Source organism: Salmo trutta, chromosome 27 (genome assembly GCF_901001165.1).
Source record: "Salmo trutta chromosome 27, fSalTru1.1, whole genome shotgun sequence".
Taxonomy (NCBI): domain Eukaryota; kingdom Metazoa; phylum Chordata; class Actinopteri; order Salmoniformes; family Salmonidae; genus Salmo; species Salmo trutta.
This window is the reverse complement of record NC_042983.1, coordinates 5,773,885-5,789,255: the sequence shown is the minus strand read 5'-3', so window position 1 is coordinate 5,789,255 and position 15,371 is coordinate 5,773,885. Positions and strand designations below refer to the sequence as shown.

The following is a 15,371-nucleotide window of genomic DNA, read 5'->3' as shown; positions in this document are numbered from 1 at the left end:
GTGTTACCTGCCTCGCTTTAGCCAATTGAAACTGTGCATAAACGCGTTTGATGGACTTGGCTGGAGTCCACCGGCATAAACAAGAGGATTCGTTCAGCACCACTTGAGCTAGTCCTGTCTAATTCTTTCTGCTTGGGGGTTCAATTGTCAGTTCAAACAGGAGGGGGAGAGGGGAAATCCCTTTCTAAAGCAATTTCATCAGATAATGTATTATTTGTGTACATTTTTGCTTTAGGACATTTATGTGATATTTTTATTAAATTTATTATTTCAGCTGGAAAGTTGAAAGCTTCCAAAGTTTTGAATATAAAAAGGCCATTCAAGATGGTCGAAAGGCTTTACGGCATCAACAGCCATTATTGATACATCTCTTATCTTTTTGTTGTTGTTGTATTGTACTAAACTGAAACATGTTCTTGTATTTGTTTTGTAAGTGTTTAATTTGAATAAACCCGGTTTGATATGTAGAAAGAAGAGGAAGGGAAGCGCTACTAAGGTACACAATAGTACATTTTGGTAGACAGGTGGTCTTTGGTAAAAGGGGTAAATTGGTCATCAAAAAGAAAGGACGACCAAGGCACTGTTCATATTATTAATAAAATGCTTTTATTTGTATGGCATGTTCAATAGAAACAAAGTTTTTTTTAAATCGACGCGTTTCGGCTGCATGACCTTCGTCAGGGAGTACAAAGAAATAATACAATGTCCTCTTTTGAACAGCTTTTGAACAACTGGAAAAGCTGTTCAAAAGAAGAAGAAAAAAAGATAGAAAATATTGTTTTGAAAATAAAAAAAATGTTGTCTTATGTTTCTTAGGACCTGCCTAAACAAATGAGTAATGGATTTCTTTTTGAGGGTGTCTATTCAATAATGTATTAAAAGAGGCGCCCACCCACATCTGCACACCACTACTACCACTCTTCACTGCACAGGAGGTATACAAGGCCATATGAAGGGAAGAATGTGGTAAAAATGGGCCAAATACATTTTCAAGCAAAATACCGTAAATCCTACGTGAAAGCAGTATGGTAGTGTATCTGAGGTTTAAAAAGCTTCGGAAGTTTGTCATTTCCACTTATAGTAGACATTTCAGACTGTATTTTCCTTTGTGAAAAATCTATCAAACCCTTAAAAAATGTCCATTAATTATAACCCACTTAATAATTCACATTTCCTGTTGCAGCAGGATTATCTTCCAGCTATAGTAAAGTGGCTCAAATTAAGATCCTACATCTGTACCTACTGTAAAATATTGTGGTGGATCTTTGATGCTATGGGGCTATTTTGCTTTCACTGGTCCTGGGGCCAAAAAACCTGGTTGGCGCTGCCAGGAGGCTGAAACTTGGCTGCAAGTGTATCTTCCAGCACAACGATAACCCCAAGCACACTTCAAAATTCACAAAAAATATGTTAATAGGCCACAAAATCAACTTTTTGCAATGGCCATCTGTCTCCGGACTCAGTCCTGTGTAACCGGTGTGAAATGGCTAGCTAGTCAGCGGTGCGCTCTAGTAATGTTTCAATCGGTGACATCACTTACTCTGAGACTTTGATGTAGTTGTTTCCCCTTGGCTCTGCGAAGGCTGTGGCTATTGTGGAGCGATGGCTAACGATGCTTCGAGGGTGATTGTTGCTGGTGTGTGCTACAGGATTCCAGGTTCAAGCCCTGGTTGGGATGAGAAGAGGGACAGGAGCAGTACTGTTACATAGTTCAGCATTGTTACAATTTATTTGATAGTCTTGTTTGTTTATCAAGGGTGACAATAATTTTGGACCTGACTAGCTTTTCACAAAACAAATGTGCAGGTTTCCTTAAATGTGACAAAAAGTCTGCAGCCTTTATCACTGTGAATAGTGGACTGGATAACCATCTTCATCTGTTGCATACGGTGGCTTACAGGCCTTCTTGTTAATGTAATTTCAGATGCTCCTGCAGTCACAGAGCAGCCCAGGAAACCCTCATTGGGCTCCCGTCTGTATGCTGCCCTCTCAAGGGCCTTCTGCTGTGGTGAAATGGATGGACTGTTTTCCACATTACATTCCTCTGCTTTTCTCTCTGTTTATCTCCTCTTCCCCCTTGATTCTGCAACAATTCCACTCTCCCTCTTTCTTCACCTCACTCTCTCTTCTACCCCTCTCTCCCTCTCCTCTCTCTAATCTCCTCACTCTCTCTTCTACCCCTCTCTCCCTCTCCTATCTCTCTCTAATCTCCTCAGCACATCTTGCTGTTACTGTCCAGCTTTTTGTAACCACTGGTTTCTGTAGCATATTATTTTATTAACCGTAATTGAATTTTACCTTAACCATTGTCAACGTACAGTTCCAAGACTGTATGTTTAGCCCTATCATTTTATTATAAGGATTTAAATTGAAAATAAGTGATACAAAATTGTATCACATTACATTTTTTGTCATCTTTGAATATGTTTGTTAGATTTTTTCAAACTTTGATTTCAGTAAATGACAGCAACAGTGGTTGACAGTCAGATCCAATGTGGTTTACGTCAACCTTTTATTTACAAGCATATATAAAACATTTTTAAATTGCATTTAGACCCAGCAGGTTTTTGTTCATTCTTGATGACTAGTAAACTAAACTTCCAATTCTCCGTCTGACACATTTGAAAGTGGCACATTTGAAAGCATTATAAGAAATGTAATTGCAAAGTGTGGACATGTTTTGAGAATTCAATATGTATTGATTACGTCACTCCCTCTTAATTGATCTGTACAAAGAAAACAATGCAATTATGAACATTTGTAAAATAAAAAACGTGTTAGCTTTTAATACTTTCTCACTTCTGTTTCTTAATAGCATAACTCATAACAGTGTCGTACATAAACCCCAATGTCTTGTGGGAACAGGGCTGTGCTGCAGTCCGAACAGGAAAGAGGTTGACGAGCAGGGGAATTAGTGGGCAGAAACCAGAAAACATACGTACACTAACAGCCATTATCTTTTTATTAAAATATTAAAGCATTTATTTTTTTCATTTTCATCATCAGTTAGGGCATGGGCACCATCAAAAACATGCTCTTTAGTCAAGTGCGGAATGATTTTTCAACAGATCTGTGCTTCAGATGGATTCCAACTGGGCAACAGCAGTGAGGCACATCATTAATGTCTGCAGCTGTATGACAGTGAAACAGACTGTGCATTCCAATCAATAACTGGCGTCTGCTAGTGAAACCATTTAACGGAGTAGGGATCTTCATGGATTGCATATTGTCTTGGCAAATTCATTTTGATCATCTCAAATGTACATGCTAAAATGTAAAAAAAAAAAAAAAGAAAAAGAAAGAAAGCAAAAAAGAAAGAAAGCTTTTGATTGGTCTGTGGCAAAACCTTGAACAGGGTCAGTGTAAGTGCATTCAGCAGGTATATCTCTGCCACAGACACACAGAGAGAAGACAGAGCCATGCTGACAGCAGGTTCTAAATAAATATAATCTAAAAATGTGAGCAACTTCAAATACTTATCTCTGTCCATTACCCTATTAGTCATACAGGGTGAGGAGGTGGAGCTTTTCTAGTTTGACCATAACCAGCAGGCACATCTCAAACAAAACCTTTTCCTCATACAGTGCACTACTTCTGGTCAAAGCCAAGGTACTGTATTTACGGGGAACAGGGTACGATTTTAGATGGAGTTCCGCTCCTCCTTCATACATCCACAGTCTGTTGTGATTCCTCCTCCACCTGGATCTCAGAGTTCACCTGTCCCGCCGCTGACACCCGCACCACCCGGATCTCCACTCCTGCCTCCGTCAGTCTCTGCACATCCTCCTCACACATCTCCGTCACCTCTTCCACCACCATGTCCGTTTCCTCCATGACTACCACGTCTACGGGCTCCACGCTAACATGCTCCACCCTCATCCCGTCCTCCAGTAAGAGGGTCTCTCTCTCGCCTCCCTCCTCCCCGGCCACTTCCTCTTGCGTTGCCATGGCACCGATGTCCAGTTCCTGGGTCATCAGCGTGTCGTCTGTGACACTGTGCAGTTCGCGGAGGTGTCGGCGCAGGTCGTGGGGCTGGGTGAACCAGATGTCACACATGGTGCAGTGGTTGGGCTTCTCTCCTGTGTGGGTCGTCAGGTGGTCTTTAAAAAGCTCCCAGCTGTTGAACACACTGCTGCACACCTAGAGAGAGAGATCATTTTAAAACCTCAGCAAGTGCACTAGTCAAGGGTGTGACCGGCACAACATCAGCACAAAAACAGTACATTTTGACTCCTGATTAAAATCAGGGAAAAAAGGGACTGTTCTCCGTACCTGACATTCGTAGACTTTTTTGCGTCCCTTCTTGGCCCCGGCGCCGTTTTGACAGGCAGCCATGTGACATTTCAATGTGCTGTTCCTGGCAAAGCGCTCATGGCAGTCTGGACACTCAAACGGCTTCTCACCTACACACAGGGACCAAAAAAAACGAATTGCATCCAACGCATAACTCAGGAGATCCTATTGAGGTGGTTGCATTCACATGAACAGGTCACACGGTCATCAATGCACATGATCATAGTCATAGAGGAGAGAAAAAAAAGGTGTCGTTGAAGTGAAGTCTTGTTCATAAGTGCAACGAAATGCTGTGGATGCCGTTTTAGCCTGCCCAGGAACTACAAATGAACACTAGCTATAGTTAACTCGGGCACTTTGACACAGATAAACTTGAACCCCTAAATCACGTGTCAAACTTGGAGGGCCGAGTGTCTGCGGGTTTTTACTCCACCCTTGTACGTGACTGATGAATCAAGGTCGCTAATTAGTAAGGAACTCCCCTCACCTGGTTGCCTAGGTCTTAATTGAAAGGAAAAACCAAAAATCCGCAGACACTTGGCCCTCCATGGAATGAGTTTGACACCCCTACCCTAAATGAATCCCTCTGGGTACTATCATTCTCACCGGTGTGTTTACGTAAGTGCTCCTTGAAGTGTCCAAAGTGGTCAAACTGCTTGTCACAGTAATCACACACGTGTATCTTCTTCTTCTGGGACTGGCTGCGCGACAGCTCCTCTGCCTCGTAATGTAACGTGTTCAGGTGCTGTTTCAGCGCCGCCTCCCGCATGTACGCCTTACCGCAGTGGCAACACACATGCGGCTTGTCCAGGGCGGCCACGTGCGCGCGCATGTGCTGTTTGAGGTGGTAGTAGAGGCGGAAGCTGCGGTCACATTTGCTGCAGCGGAACATCTTGTCCAGCTGAGAGATCTGGACCTCGACCACCTCCAGGCCATCAAGAGTCTTGGGAGCTGTCACTGTCTCCTCCTGAGACACCACCTCCTGGATCACACACACGCGCACACACACGCACACACACACAATGACTTGTTTTAATAAGAAAGATTGGAAATGTCACCAAAATAATAGTCTCCTTATAATATTAAAATGAATGCTTTGAATCAAGGTTGGTCACTGTCCAAGTGTGTGTGTTTTTTACATGCGCATTAGAAAAGACTGAGTGCTTTGTTCACCTCCTCCAGTCCTTCCTTCTTCAGCACGTGCAGCATTGGCCCCCTCTGCTGGTACTTGCTGGTGATGTCAGCGAGCAGTGCCAGGGCCGAGTCGTCCGAGGCAGCCTGGGCGTTCCGAGCAGCATCCACCACCTCCTCCATACCAGTCTCCTCCACCTCGATGGCCCCCTCCCCGATCTCCACCTCAATCAGCCCCTGCAAGGACAGACTGGGGTCAGCACAGCAACACATATTGGGAGGAAAGGACCGAGGATTAGGATAATGATGAGGGTTTGGGACACTTTTTTAGAACTTTATGCAGGTCATAATTCTATGTCATAATAACTCAACCATAATGTGTCACTGTAGACCTCTAACCTGCTCCCCCACCACTGACGGAAGAGTCTCCGTGATCACGCTAAAAGTCTCAGCTGGCTTCCTCTTTTTGGTCTTGCTCTTCCCCGCCGCCAGGGCCTGGGACGGACTGAAGGGAGTGCTATGGAGAGAGAGGGTTTTATTCCATCAAAGTGCTCTACGTTCAAATACACAGGGATAAAATATCAGTTAACAAAAAAAGATGACAACCAATCAAGACAACACCAAAAAGGGACTAGCCTATATTGGTAGTAAGGGACTATAAGTAGTACGGGGCTATATTAGTAGTAAGGGGGTCCAGATGTTCTAATGGCAGGCTAACCTGTTGTTGAGGGCCTTGATGGCCTCCTGCATCTGGAGGTACTCTGCTGCCTTCCACACGTCATTGATCTCCTCTGGCCCATTGACGGCAAGTGTAGCCGTGTACGTAAACTCCATCAGATGGCGGAAGGCTGAGTTACTCACTCCTGGAGAACAAACACAGAGCATTGATGGGTGTACCGGGTTAGCATGTGATAAGTCTTGTTTTTTGCTTTTCTCTGGGGCTATAGAGCTCTTTCTGCTATTGTTTATTTTCTTGATATGACAGTAAGACAGAGGATGTGTCATTGGTTCAGCAGTACCCGGGTTTCTGCGCCGGACAACATGACCAGGAAGATTTTAATTTACTGGCCAATAGAACATGACATAGCGGTGGGTCCAATAGGGAAGTAAATAGAAATACACATGCCAAAATTATATAATTACTCCTGTCTATATAGAAATAAATAAAATACTTAACCAGAAATCATGACTTAGCCAAAGAGGAAACGAGGATCATTATACTTTTTTATAGCTGTGGATTGTTTCAAATCACAAGCTTGTTGGTTTCAAATCACAAGCTCGTAGGTCTATGCCTATTTGGGAAGCCGGCAATTTGGGCAGCGCGCGTGGCAATAGGCCTAGCTGATTATTGAGTAGCGGCTGTCAGTGAAAAGCATCTAAAATATGTTTGAAGATAATGCATCTTGAGTATAATTTTCAAATGTTGAGTGAAGAAGAGGGGTGTGTGGCAAAGATACTGTATAGGCGAGACTCTCTCCAGAACGGCTTAGCTGTCTCCCATCGATTCTTGCGCATTCATTGTTTCATTGTGTGAATTGTTTTCCCTTAGATCATTTTTTTGATCAATTCCCCATTACATATGTCACCAGTAGTAAATGTACCTTTAATCCCCGCCATTTGGTTACATTCATTTCTGTTAATGCATGTATTCAGTCGTCATTTATCGTTCTCATTCTCGGAGTAAAAACGTTGTTTGCAGAGTTCACAAACTGCTACACTTGTGAGAAACAAGTTTTGGTTTATTTCATAACCATCATTTACGAGATTTGTCAATTTTTTCATAGTTGTTTGGAGTGCTCCATGAGAACAATGAAATATAGGAAAATAATTTTTGTTTTTTTAAACATCCATTGCGAATGATAATATATTAAAACTATAGTCCCTCACAGTAAGCTATCTGAACAATCTTTACAACAATCTCCCCCTCGATAACCACCAATCCTCAGTGTGAAAGAGCAATGGAAGTTATAGGCCTACTGCGGCATTGGCCTATAGGCTATGAGTTCCATGCGCTAATTTCTTTAGCCGCCAACGGACCAAGGTGTATCAATGTGTCCATATGGCAGATGCTGGTGACTAGTCACATTAGTTTATTTTTTATATATTTTTTTTTAATATATAACTCATTCTAATTCAGATTTTTATGATAATGCGCATATGAAAATCATAACTGGCACGCAGAACAGTAGAAATGGTAGGACAAATTGTAAGCATCCCCAAACTTGAAACTCACACACATTGGCTATGAAATAATTGCCTCCACATTTCCATGGTCGGATTTTGCTGATAGGCTACTTTGAAACAATGCAAGACATGCCTCATAATAGGAAATAAAACATTCACGTTTCAAACAATTAAGTATGTTTTCAAAATGTATACTGCCTCCAGTTCACATTGTAAAGTGGTGGGTGACTCGCTGATAGCCTGCACTTGAATTGTGAATGGGAGGCGCGCTTTAATTACCAGCTGAGAAATAAAAATAGTAGCTCTTTTTAATCCTGCACCAAAACTGTTTTTTAACACACAATTGCATTTTGAACTGTTGTGCAATGAATGGCTTATAAAAGCACGTTTACTCCAGCAGCAACCAGCTGAGGAGCTGCAGGAGAAATACTGCTCAAAATAGGCTCTATATGCTGTCCGCGTGTGATAGTTGTTTTGGATAAGATGCATGATGACTAATGAAAATACACACAGGCCAATTTAATTCCACTAAATTATGTACATGGACCTATAAGCATGGCGGTGAAATGTATTTCCAATCGACAGATACCTCCATAAATTAATAAAAAGCATTATTTTGCACAACTTTTTGGCCTGCAACAGTTTATTTTATTTTATAAAAAATAAATATATTAAAAAACGCTTTTGGCGGCTAACGGAAACCCTGAGCAATACACACCTTCAATCTCCACTAGTGGCTCCTGTGTGAAGTCCTGGAAGAACTTGTGGAAGAACTGACTGCATGCTGCCAACACTGCCTTATGAGCCCTGAACTGGTGCCCTACGGACCAGAGTAAGTTGAGCCCATAAATGGTACAGCACAGAACATAATTAAATTGAATACTTCATACAAAGTGGACACTTGTCTTGAACACAATGATAGTGAAACAGAAATGGTTTAATCTGAAGAAAATATACAGCCTTAATAAACTGCACCTCCACTTTCTGCAAAACAACAAGCATCATTGAGGATGAGCTTACCATCCACAATGAGAGTGATGTCTGTGAACTGGTCCAACTGTCTCTGTTCATTCAGTTTGTCCAGCATGACTTTATAGAGGGCTGGGAACTCACTGCCACAATCCACCTCGCCCTCGTCTGCCATGGCTCAGCCACTCACCTAGGCACAAGGAAGAAATCCACGCAAAGATGGCACACTGTACAGATGATCACATCACCAGTAATGGTCTGTGTCTGTCTGTGTCTGTACAGTTACATGTGGGAAAACAAGTTTGTTAAATATGACCAACATGCTCACAGCATGATGGACAGTACTGTGATTTCAACATTTTGATTTCAACAAAAACATATTCATTGGGCATTTTGTAGCCTAATGAATATATGTTCATCATTATCTGCCAATGTGGGTTTATGTGAGGGAAAATAACGCTATGACGGACTGATTTCTCAACATTGCATTATCAATGCCATCTGGGATCCTTGGGACGTCCATACCCTAACCACATAGCTACCTAACCACGTCCCAAGGATTCCCGATACTTCATGATGGTCCGTGCTATCATAAAAAAAAAACGCGTCAATCTCATGTATTATCCAAGAGAATAGTACCAATGCAAAGGAAAGAGGTCAAATTCAGCCAATAAAGCGTTTGACAGCAACGATAATCGCATTACGTTGGCCAATGGCAATGGAAGACAGTGGGCGCGATCGACATTGCAGTATACTTTAAAGGCGAGGCAGATCTACAAATCACCTCTGTTCATAAATAACTACTCAATATTACTTGTAGGTTAGTCCGTCAGTCAATTTACCCATGATACATCACGGTTTTGATACTCTCAACACTGCTAATGTAGGTCGCTAGCTAAATCGCTTAGTTACAGCGGAAGGCCTCTAGCTCTACTCTGGCTATAATTCAGGCCGCAAAATCAAACTAACGTTCAACATTTAATCATAATGTGTATCTAATCATACCAACGCTTTATGATACAGAATCCCGTTAACATTAGCTAGGTAATCATTTCAAATAGGCCCGTGAAGGCTCGCCATGTCGAGTTTGACCATCGCCATTACGTCATCAAATCGCGCATTAAAATACACTTTTTCCGGAGACATTTCCCAATTTAGACCTCATTTGGCCGAAATATTTCAACTCATGCATCAGAAAACATACCTCAAGTTAGGTTCCGCAGCTTTAATGAGTTGTTTTTGCGTATATATCTCTCCCAACTCCAGCAGCGTTGCTCTACTTTCGTTTGTCTAAAAAGGGCGGTCACTCAATCGGGCCTCAGATTCCCGCAAGCCACTGCAAACACCAGAGGACGCCGAGGAGTGTTGCTAGGCAACATATGGCCTTCCCCTTTCGATTCTCTCCATTTTGGTTGTCAATAGTTAACACCAAAGATTGCCTATTATATTGACAAGATAATCGACAAACCTCGCTAATAATGAAAAATACGTCCTCAAAGATGGAAGGCAGGCAGGAGGAAGCAATTTCAAGTGGGACCTATCTAGACAATGAGAGGGCAGATACACGTGTGAAAAACAGTTAACTGAGATATAGATTTTTATTTAACTAGGCAAGTCAGTTAAGAACAAATTCTTATTTACAATGACGGCCTGGCAAAAGGCCTCCTGTGGGGACGGGGCCTGGGATATAAAATAAAAATACAATGTAAATATAGGACAATACACACATCACAACAAGAGATACAACACAACACTACATAAAGAGAGACCGAAGACAACAACATAGCAAGGCAACAACATAGCAAGGCAACAACACATGACAACACAGCATGGTAGCAACACAACATGACAACAACATGGTAGCAACACAACATGGTACAAACATTGTGCACAGTCAACAGCACAAAGGGCAAGAAGGTAGAGACAACAATACATCACACAAAGCAGCCACAACTGTCAGTAAGAGTGTCCATGTTTGAGTCTTTGAAGGAAGAGATTGAGATGAAAGTGTCCAGTTTGAGTGTTTGTTGCAGCTCGTTCCAGTCTTTAGCTGCAGCGAACTGAAAAGAGGAGCGACCCAGGGATGTGTGTGCTTTGGGGACCTTTAACAGAATGTGACTGGCAGAATGGGTGTTGTATGTGGAGGATGAGGGCTGCAGTAGATATCTCAGATAGGGGGGAGTGAGGCCTAAGAGGGTTTTATAAATAAGCATCAACCAGTGGGTCTTGCGACAGGTATACAGAGATTACCAGTTTACAGAGGAGTATAAAGTGCAGTGATGTGTCCTATAAGGAGCATTGGTGGCAAATCTGATGGCCGAATAGTAAACAACATCTAGCCGCTCGAGAGCACCCTTACCTGCCGATCTATAATTTATGTCTCCGTAATCTAGCATGGGTTGGATGGTCATCTGAATCAGGGTTAGTTTGGCAGCTGGGGTGAAAGAGAAGCGATTACGATAGAGGAAACCAAGTCTAGATTTAACTTTAGCCTGCAGCTTTGATATGTGCTGAGAGAAGAACAGTGCACCGTCTAGCCATACTCCCAAGTACTTGTATGAGGTGACTACCTCAAGCTCTAAACTCTCAGAGGTAGTAATAACACCTGTGGGAGGTGGTGCATTCTTCTCACCAAACCACATTACCTTTGTTTTGGAGGTGTTCAGAAAAAGGTTAAGGGTAGAGAAAGCTTGTTGGACACTAAGAACACTTTGTTGTAGAGCATTTAACACAAACTCTGGGGAGTGGCCAGCTGCGTATAAGACTGTATCATCTGCATATAAATGGATGAGTGAGCTTCCTACAGCCTGAGCTATGTTGTTGATGTTTTCTGAGAAGAGCGTGGGGCCTAGGATCGAGCCTTGGGGTACTCCCTTGGTGACAGGCATTGGCTTAGACAGCAGATTTTCTGATTTTATAGACTGCACTCTTTGAGAGAGGTAGTTAGCAAACCAGGCCAAAGACCCCTCAGAGACACCAATACTCCTTAGCTGGCCCACAAGAATGGAATGATCTACTGTATCAAAAGCTTTGGCCAAGTCAATAAAAATAGCAGCACAATATTGCTTAGAATCAAGGGCAATGGTGACATTGAGGACCTTTAAGGTTGCAGTGACACATTCATAACCTAAGCGGAAACCAGATTGCATACCCAAGAGAATAATATAGACATCAAGAAAGCCAATCAGTTGATTATTGACAAGTTTTTCCAACACTTTTGATAAACAGGGCAAAATAGAAATAGGCCTATAACAGTTAGGATCAGCTTGATCTCCCCCTTTAAATAAAGGATGAACTGTGGCTACCTTCCAAGCAATGGGAACCTCCCCAGAAAGAGAGACAGGCTTGGCGATGATCGGGGCAGCAACCTTGAAGAAGAAAGGGTCTAAACCATCTGACCCAGATGGTTTTTTGGGGTCAAGTTTAAGGAGCTCCTTTAGCACCTCAGACTCAGTGACTGCCTGCAGGGAGAAACTTTGTAGTGGGACAGGGTAAAAAGAGGGAGAAGTATTGGGGATAGTCGCATAAGAAGGGATGGGAGATGAGGAAATGTTGGACAGGCAACGAGGTATGGCTGAGTCAAATAGGAATCCTGACTTAATGAAGTGGTGATTAAAATGCTCAGCCATGTGCTTGTTGTCAGTAACAACCACATCATCAGAATTAAGGGACATGGGCAGCTGTGAGGAGGTGGGTTTATTCTCCAGGTCTTTGACCGTTTTCCAGAACTTCTTGGAGTTAGACCCACAGAGAGAGAACTGCTCCTTAAAGTAACTAACTTTGGCTTTCCGGATAGCCTGAGTGCCTGAGAGTATATGTGTGCTGAGCCTTTCGCCAAATGCAATTCTTGAGGTGGAGTAACTCTGCCAGATCACGGTCGTACCAGGGGCTGAACCTGTTTTTAATTCTAATTTTCTTTATGGGGGCGTGTTTGTTAACAATACCACTGAAAATATCAAAAAAGAAGGTCCAAGTGTCTTTGAAACGGGGTTCAAGCTGATTCTATACCATTTTACAGAGGCCAGGTCAAGAAGGAAGGCTTGCTCATTTAAGTTTTTTAGCAAGCGTCTATGACAAATCAGGACAGGTCGTTTCACTGAGCAGCCATTACGAACACAGGCTGTAAAACAGTGATCACTAAGGTCATTACAGAAAACACCAGACTGATACCTATCAGGATTAATTGTGAGGATAACATCGAGGAGAGTAGCCTTTTCTGGGTGTTTGGAGTCATATCTTGTGGGATTGGTGATAATCTGAGAAAGATTTAGGGAGTCCCATTGCTTTAGGACTTGGTCAGGTGGTTTAAGCATGTCCCCGTTTAGGTCACCTAGCAGGACAAATTCAGACTTAGTTTAAGGGGCCAGGAGAGAACTTAGGGCAGGTAGGGTACGAGCCGGTGCTGATGGAGGACGATAGCACCCAGCAACAGTCAACAAAGAGCTATTTGAAAGTTTAATGCTTAAAACCAGCAATCAAATTGTTTGGGGACAGACTTGGTGGAGACCACCGAGCACTAAAGGTGGTCCTTGGTTAAGATTGCCACTCCCTCACCTTTGGAAGATCCGTCTTGCCGAAAAAGGTTATAACCAGAAAGGTTAACATTAGTATTCAAAACACTCTTTCTTAACCACGTCTCAGTAATGACCAACACATCTGGATTGGAGCTGTGAACCCACACTTTCAATTGATCCATTTTAGGTAATAAGCTTCTAGTGTTAACGTGCTGAAAACCCATGCTTTTACGAGAGTAGAAGCAGATATCAGAGCACAAGTCAGAATTAGGGCTAGCAACTGTAGATGGGCCAGGGTGTACATGCACATTTCCAGATATCATCAACAGTAATACAATCAAGGCACGGCTTAGTACAGGGAGAGCTCTGCAGTGCTGATTTATGACCTCTGAATGTGCATCAGATGGCAACAAGATCATATTGTACAGAAAAATCAGGTAACATGTATAAAAAGCCAGCGAGAGGTGGTTAGAATAGGATGGGAGGCCAAAAGTCTGTAACCAATAGAGAATCAGAGTCCCGATGCCAGTGAATATGGTATTTGAACAGCAGGAGGGGGCTTTAGAGGATGCTTCAAAGACTCCTGACACTTGTTGGGCCCAAAGGCCTTTTACTTAACACCTTAGTGCTAATTGAATTTGTATCTGGTTCAGTTCCAGGTTGGAATGGTGTCCTCAGGTCTCTGCTGTTTGTTGGCTAGAGCACCCTCCGGAAAGCTTGGAAAAATAAAACCTTGGAAGCAGTAATCTCTCCGGTTAATTTTGGTCAAAATTAGGTTGTAGGTTTGGAGTTTTGATCTGGAGCTTTGGAGGGTAGCATCCTGCATATGTACCTGCCGAAAAATGCAAGTTTATCTAACTCGGCCATATTGGCACTTCCCAGTAGGCACAATCAGTTTTCCATAGGAATTAATTCAATTCTACAGTATTTAATTTAACTGTTTCAAGGACAAAATTACATATATTTAAGTATTTTGTTGTTGTAGTGGGGACAGTAACATTAGTAATCTCCAAAAATTATACTTCATATATTACAAAATATTTTTTACACCGGTGTGGGAGTGCCAAGATGGAATATGTAAATAATTTAATTTGACTTTGTGACTGTGTTAACTAGTGACAACCCTGAATTCTAGCAGTAGCTCACCAGCTTGGTTACCTTTAGTTGGTTCAGCCATTCCTATGGGGGAAATAAATGGGGAAAGAATGAGGTTTTGGGATAAATGCTGAAAATAAGGTTTGAGATGAACACAGGCTTAGGGGATCTTGTACATTTTGTTATATGAGATAATATCATTCAGTTAACATGTCCTTTATGAATTATGAAACCTTTGTGCTTTATGCGCATGTTTTTATTTACGTAAATGCTTAAAAATTCACAAAAAGTGGCGTTAGCTAATGTTTTATTTTATTTTTATTTAACCTTTATTTTATACTGAGACAATACTGTACTGTATACTGTATTGCAGAAAATACAGACATCAAAATATAAATACAAAATACAGCTTTCTGAATTGCCCTAGAGGCACCAGAACATAAAATGTAAGAACATTTCGAAGATTGTTCCACAAAAAAGGTGCAAGAAAACTAAAGGTGGATTTGCCTAACTCAGTAGAGACCCAAGGAGTTTCCAGAGTTAGCCATCCCTGATGCCGGGTGTGGTAACTCATATGTCTAAAGTTTAGTAATGATGTTAGGTACAGTGGGACTTTTTGTAAAAGGGTTTTTATAAATGAAAACATAACAATATATTATCCTATGTGACATCAGAAAGTGGCAACAAACTTTCTGGTAGAGAATGCAGTAAATTTGTACAAAAATTGTTGCCCGTAATAAAGTGCAGTGCGCTATGATTAACTGCATCTAACGGTGAGAGCTGCGTTCATATTGATGTCGCCATAGTCTAGGACTGATAGGAACATCGACTGAATAATCTGCTTTCTACAGTTTAGCGAAAGGCAGGACCTATTTCTACAGAAGAAGCTCATTTTTATTAACTAACTCATCAATATGCTTTTTAAAAGACAGCTTTTCATCTATCCAGATGCCCAGATGTTTGTTAGCACGGACACGATCAATATGGATAGCTGTCTGAGTAGCTGTCTGAATCTCACGGGACCCTTATGATCACTCGGCTAAGCATGCCTCTCATTAATGTCAATATGCCTTGTCCATTGCTGTTCTGGTTAGTGTTTATTGGCTTATTTCACTGTAGAGCCTCTAGTCCTGCTCATTATACCTTACCCAACCTTTCAGTTCCACCACCCACATATGCTATGAC

The 15,371-nt window shown here is 42.0% G+C and overlaps 1 protein-coding gene across 1 annotated transcript; it reads right to left on the bottom strand.

Annotated features, from left to right (window-relative positions):
- Positions 1–2,476: 2,476 nt before the first annotated feature.
- Positions 2,477–9,895, bottom strand: znf131 (zinc finger protein 131). The gene is made up of 9 exons (XM_029716426.1): positions 9,782–9,895; positions 8,629–8,767; positions 8,327–8,428; positions 6,143–6,287; positions 5,824–5,941; positions 5,467–5,661; positions 4,900–5,275; positions 4,273–4,403; positions 2,477–4,140 (listed from the first exon to the last, which is right to left on the bottom strand). The coding sequence occupies exons 2-9, from the start codon at positions 8,750–8,752 to the stop codon at positions 3,664–3,666; spliced, it is 1,668 nt and encodes a 555-aa protein (XP_029572286.1). The 5' UTR covers positions 8,753–8,767; positions 9,782–9,895; the 3' UTR covers positions 2,477–3,663.
- Positions 9,896–15,371: the final 5,476 nt, after the last annotated feature.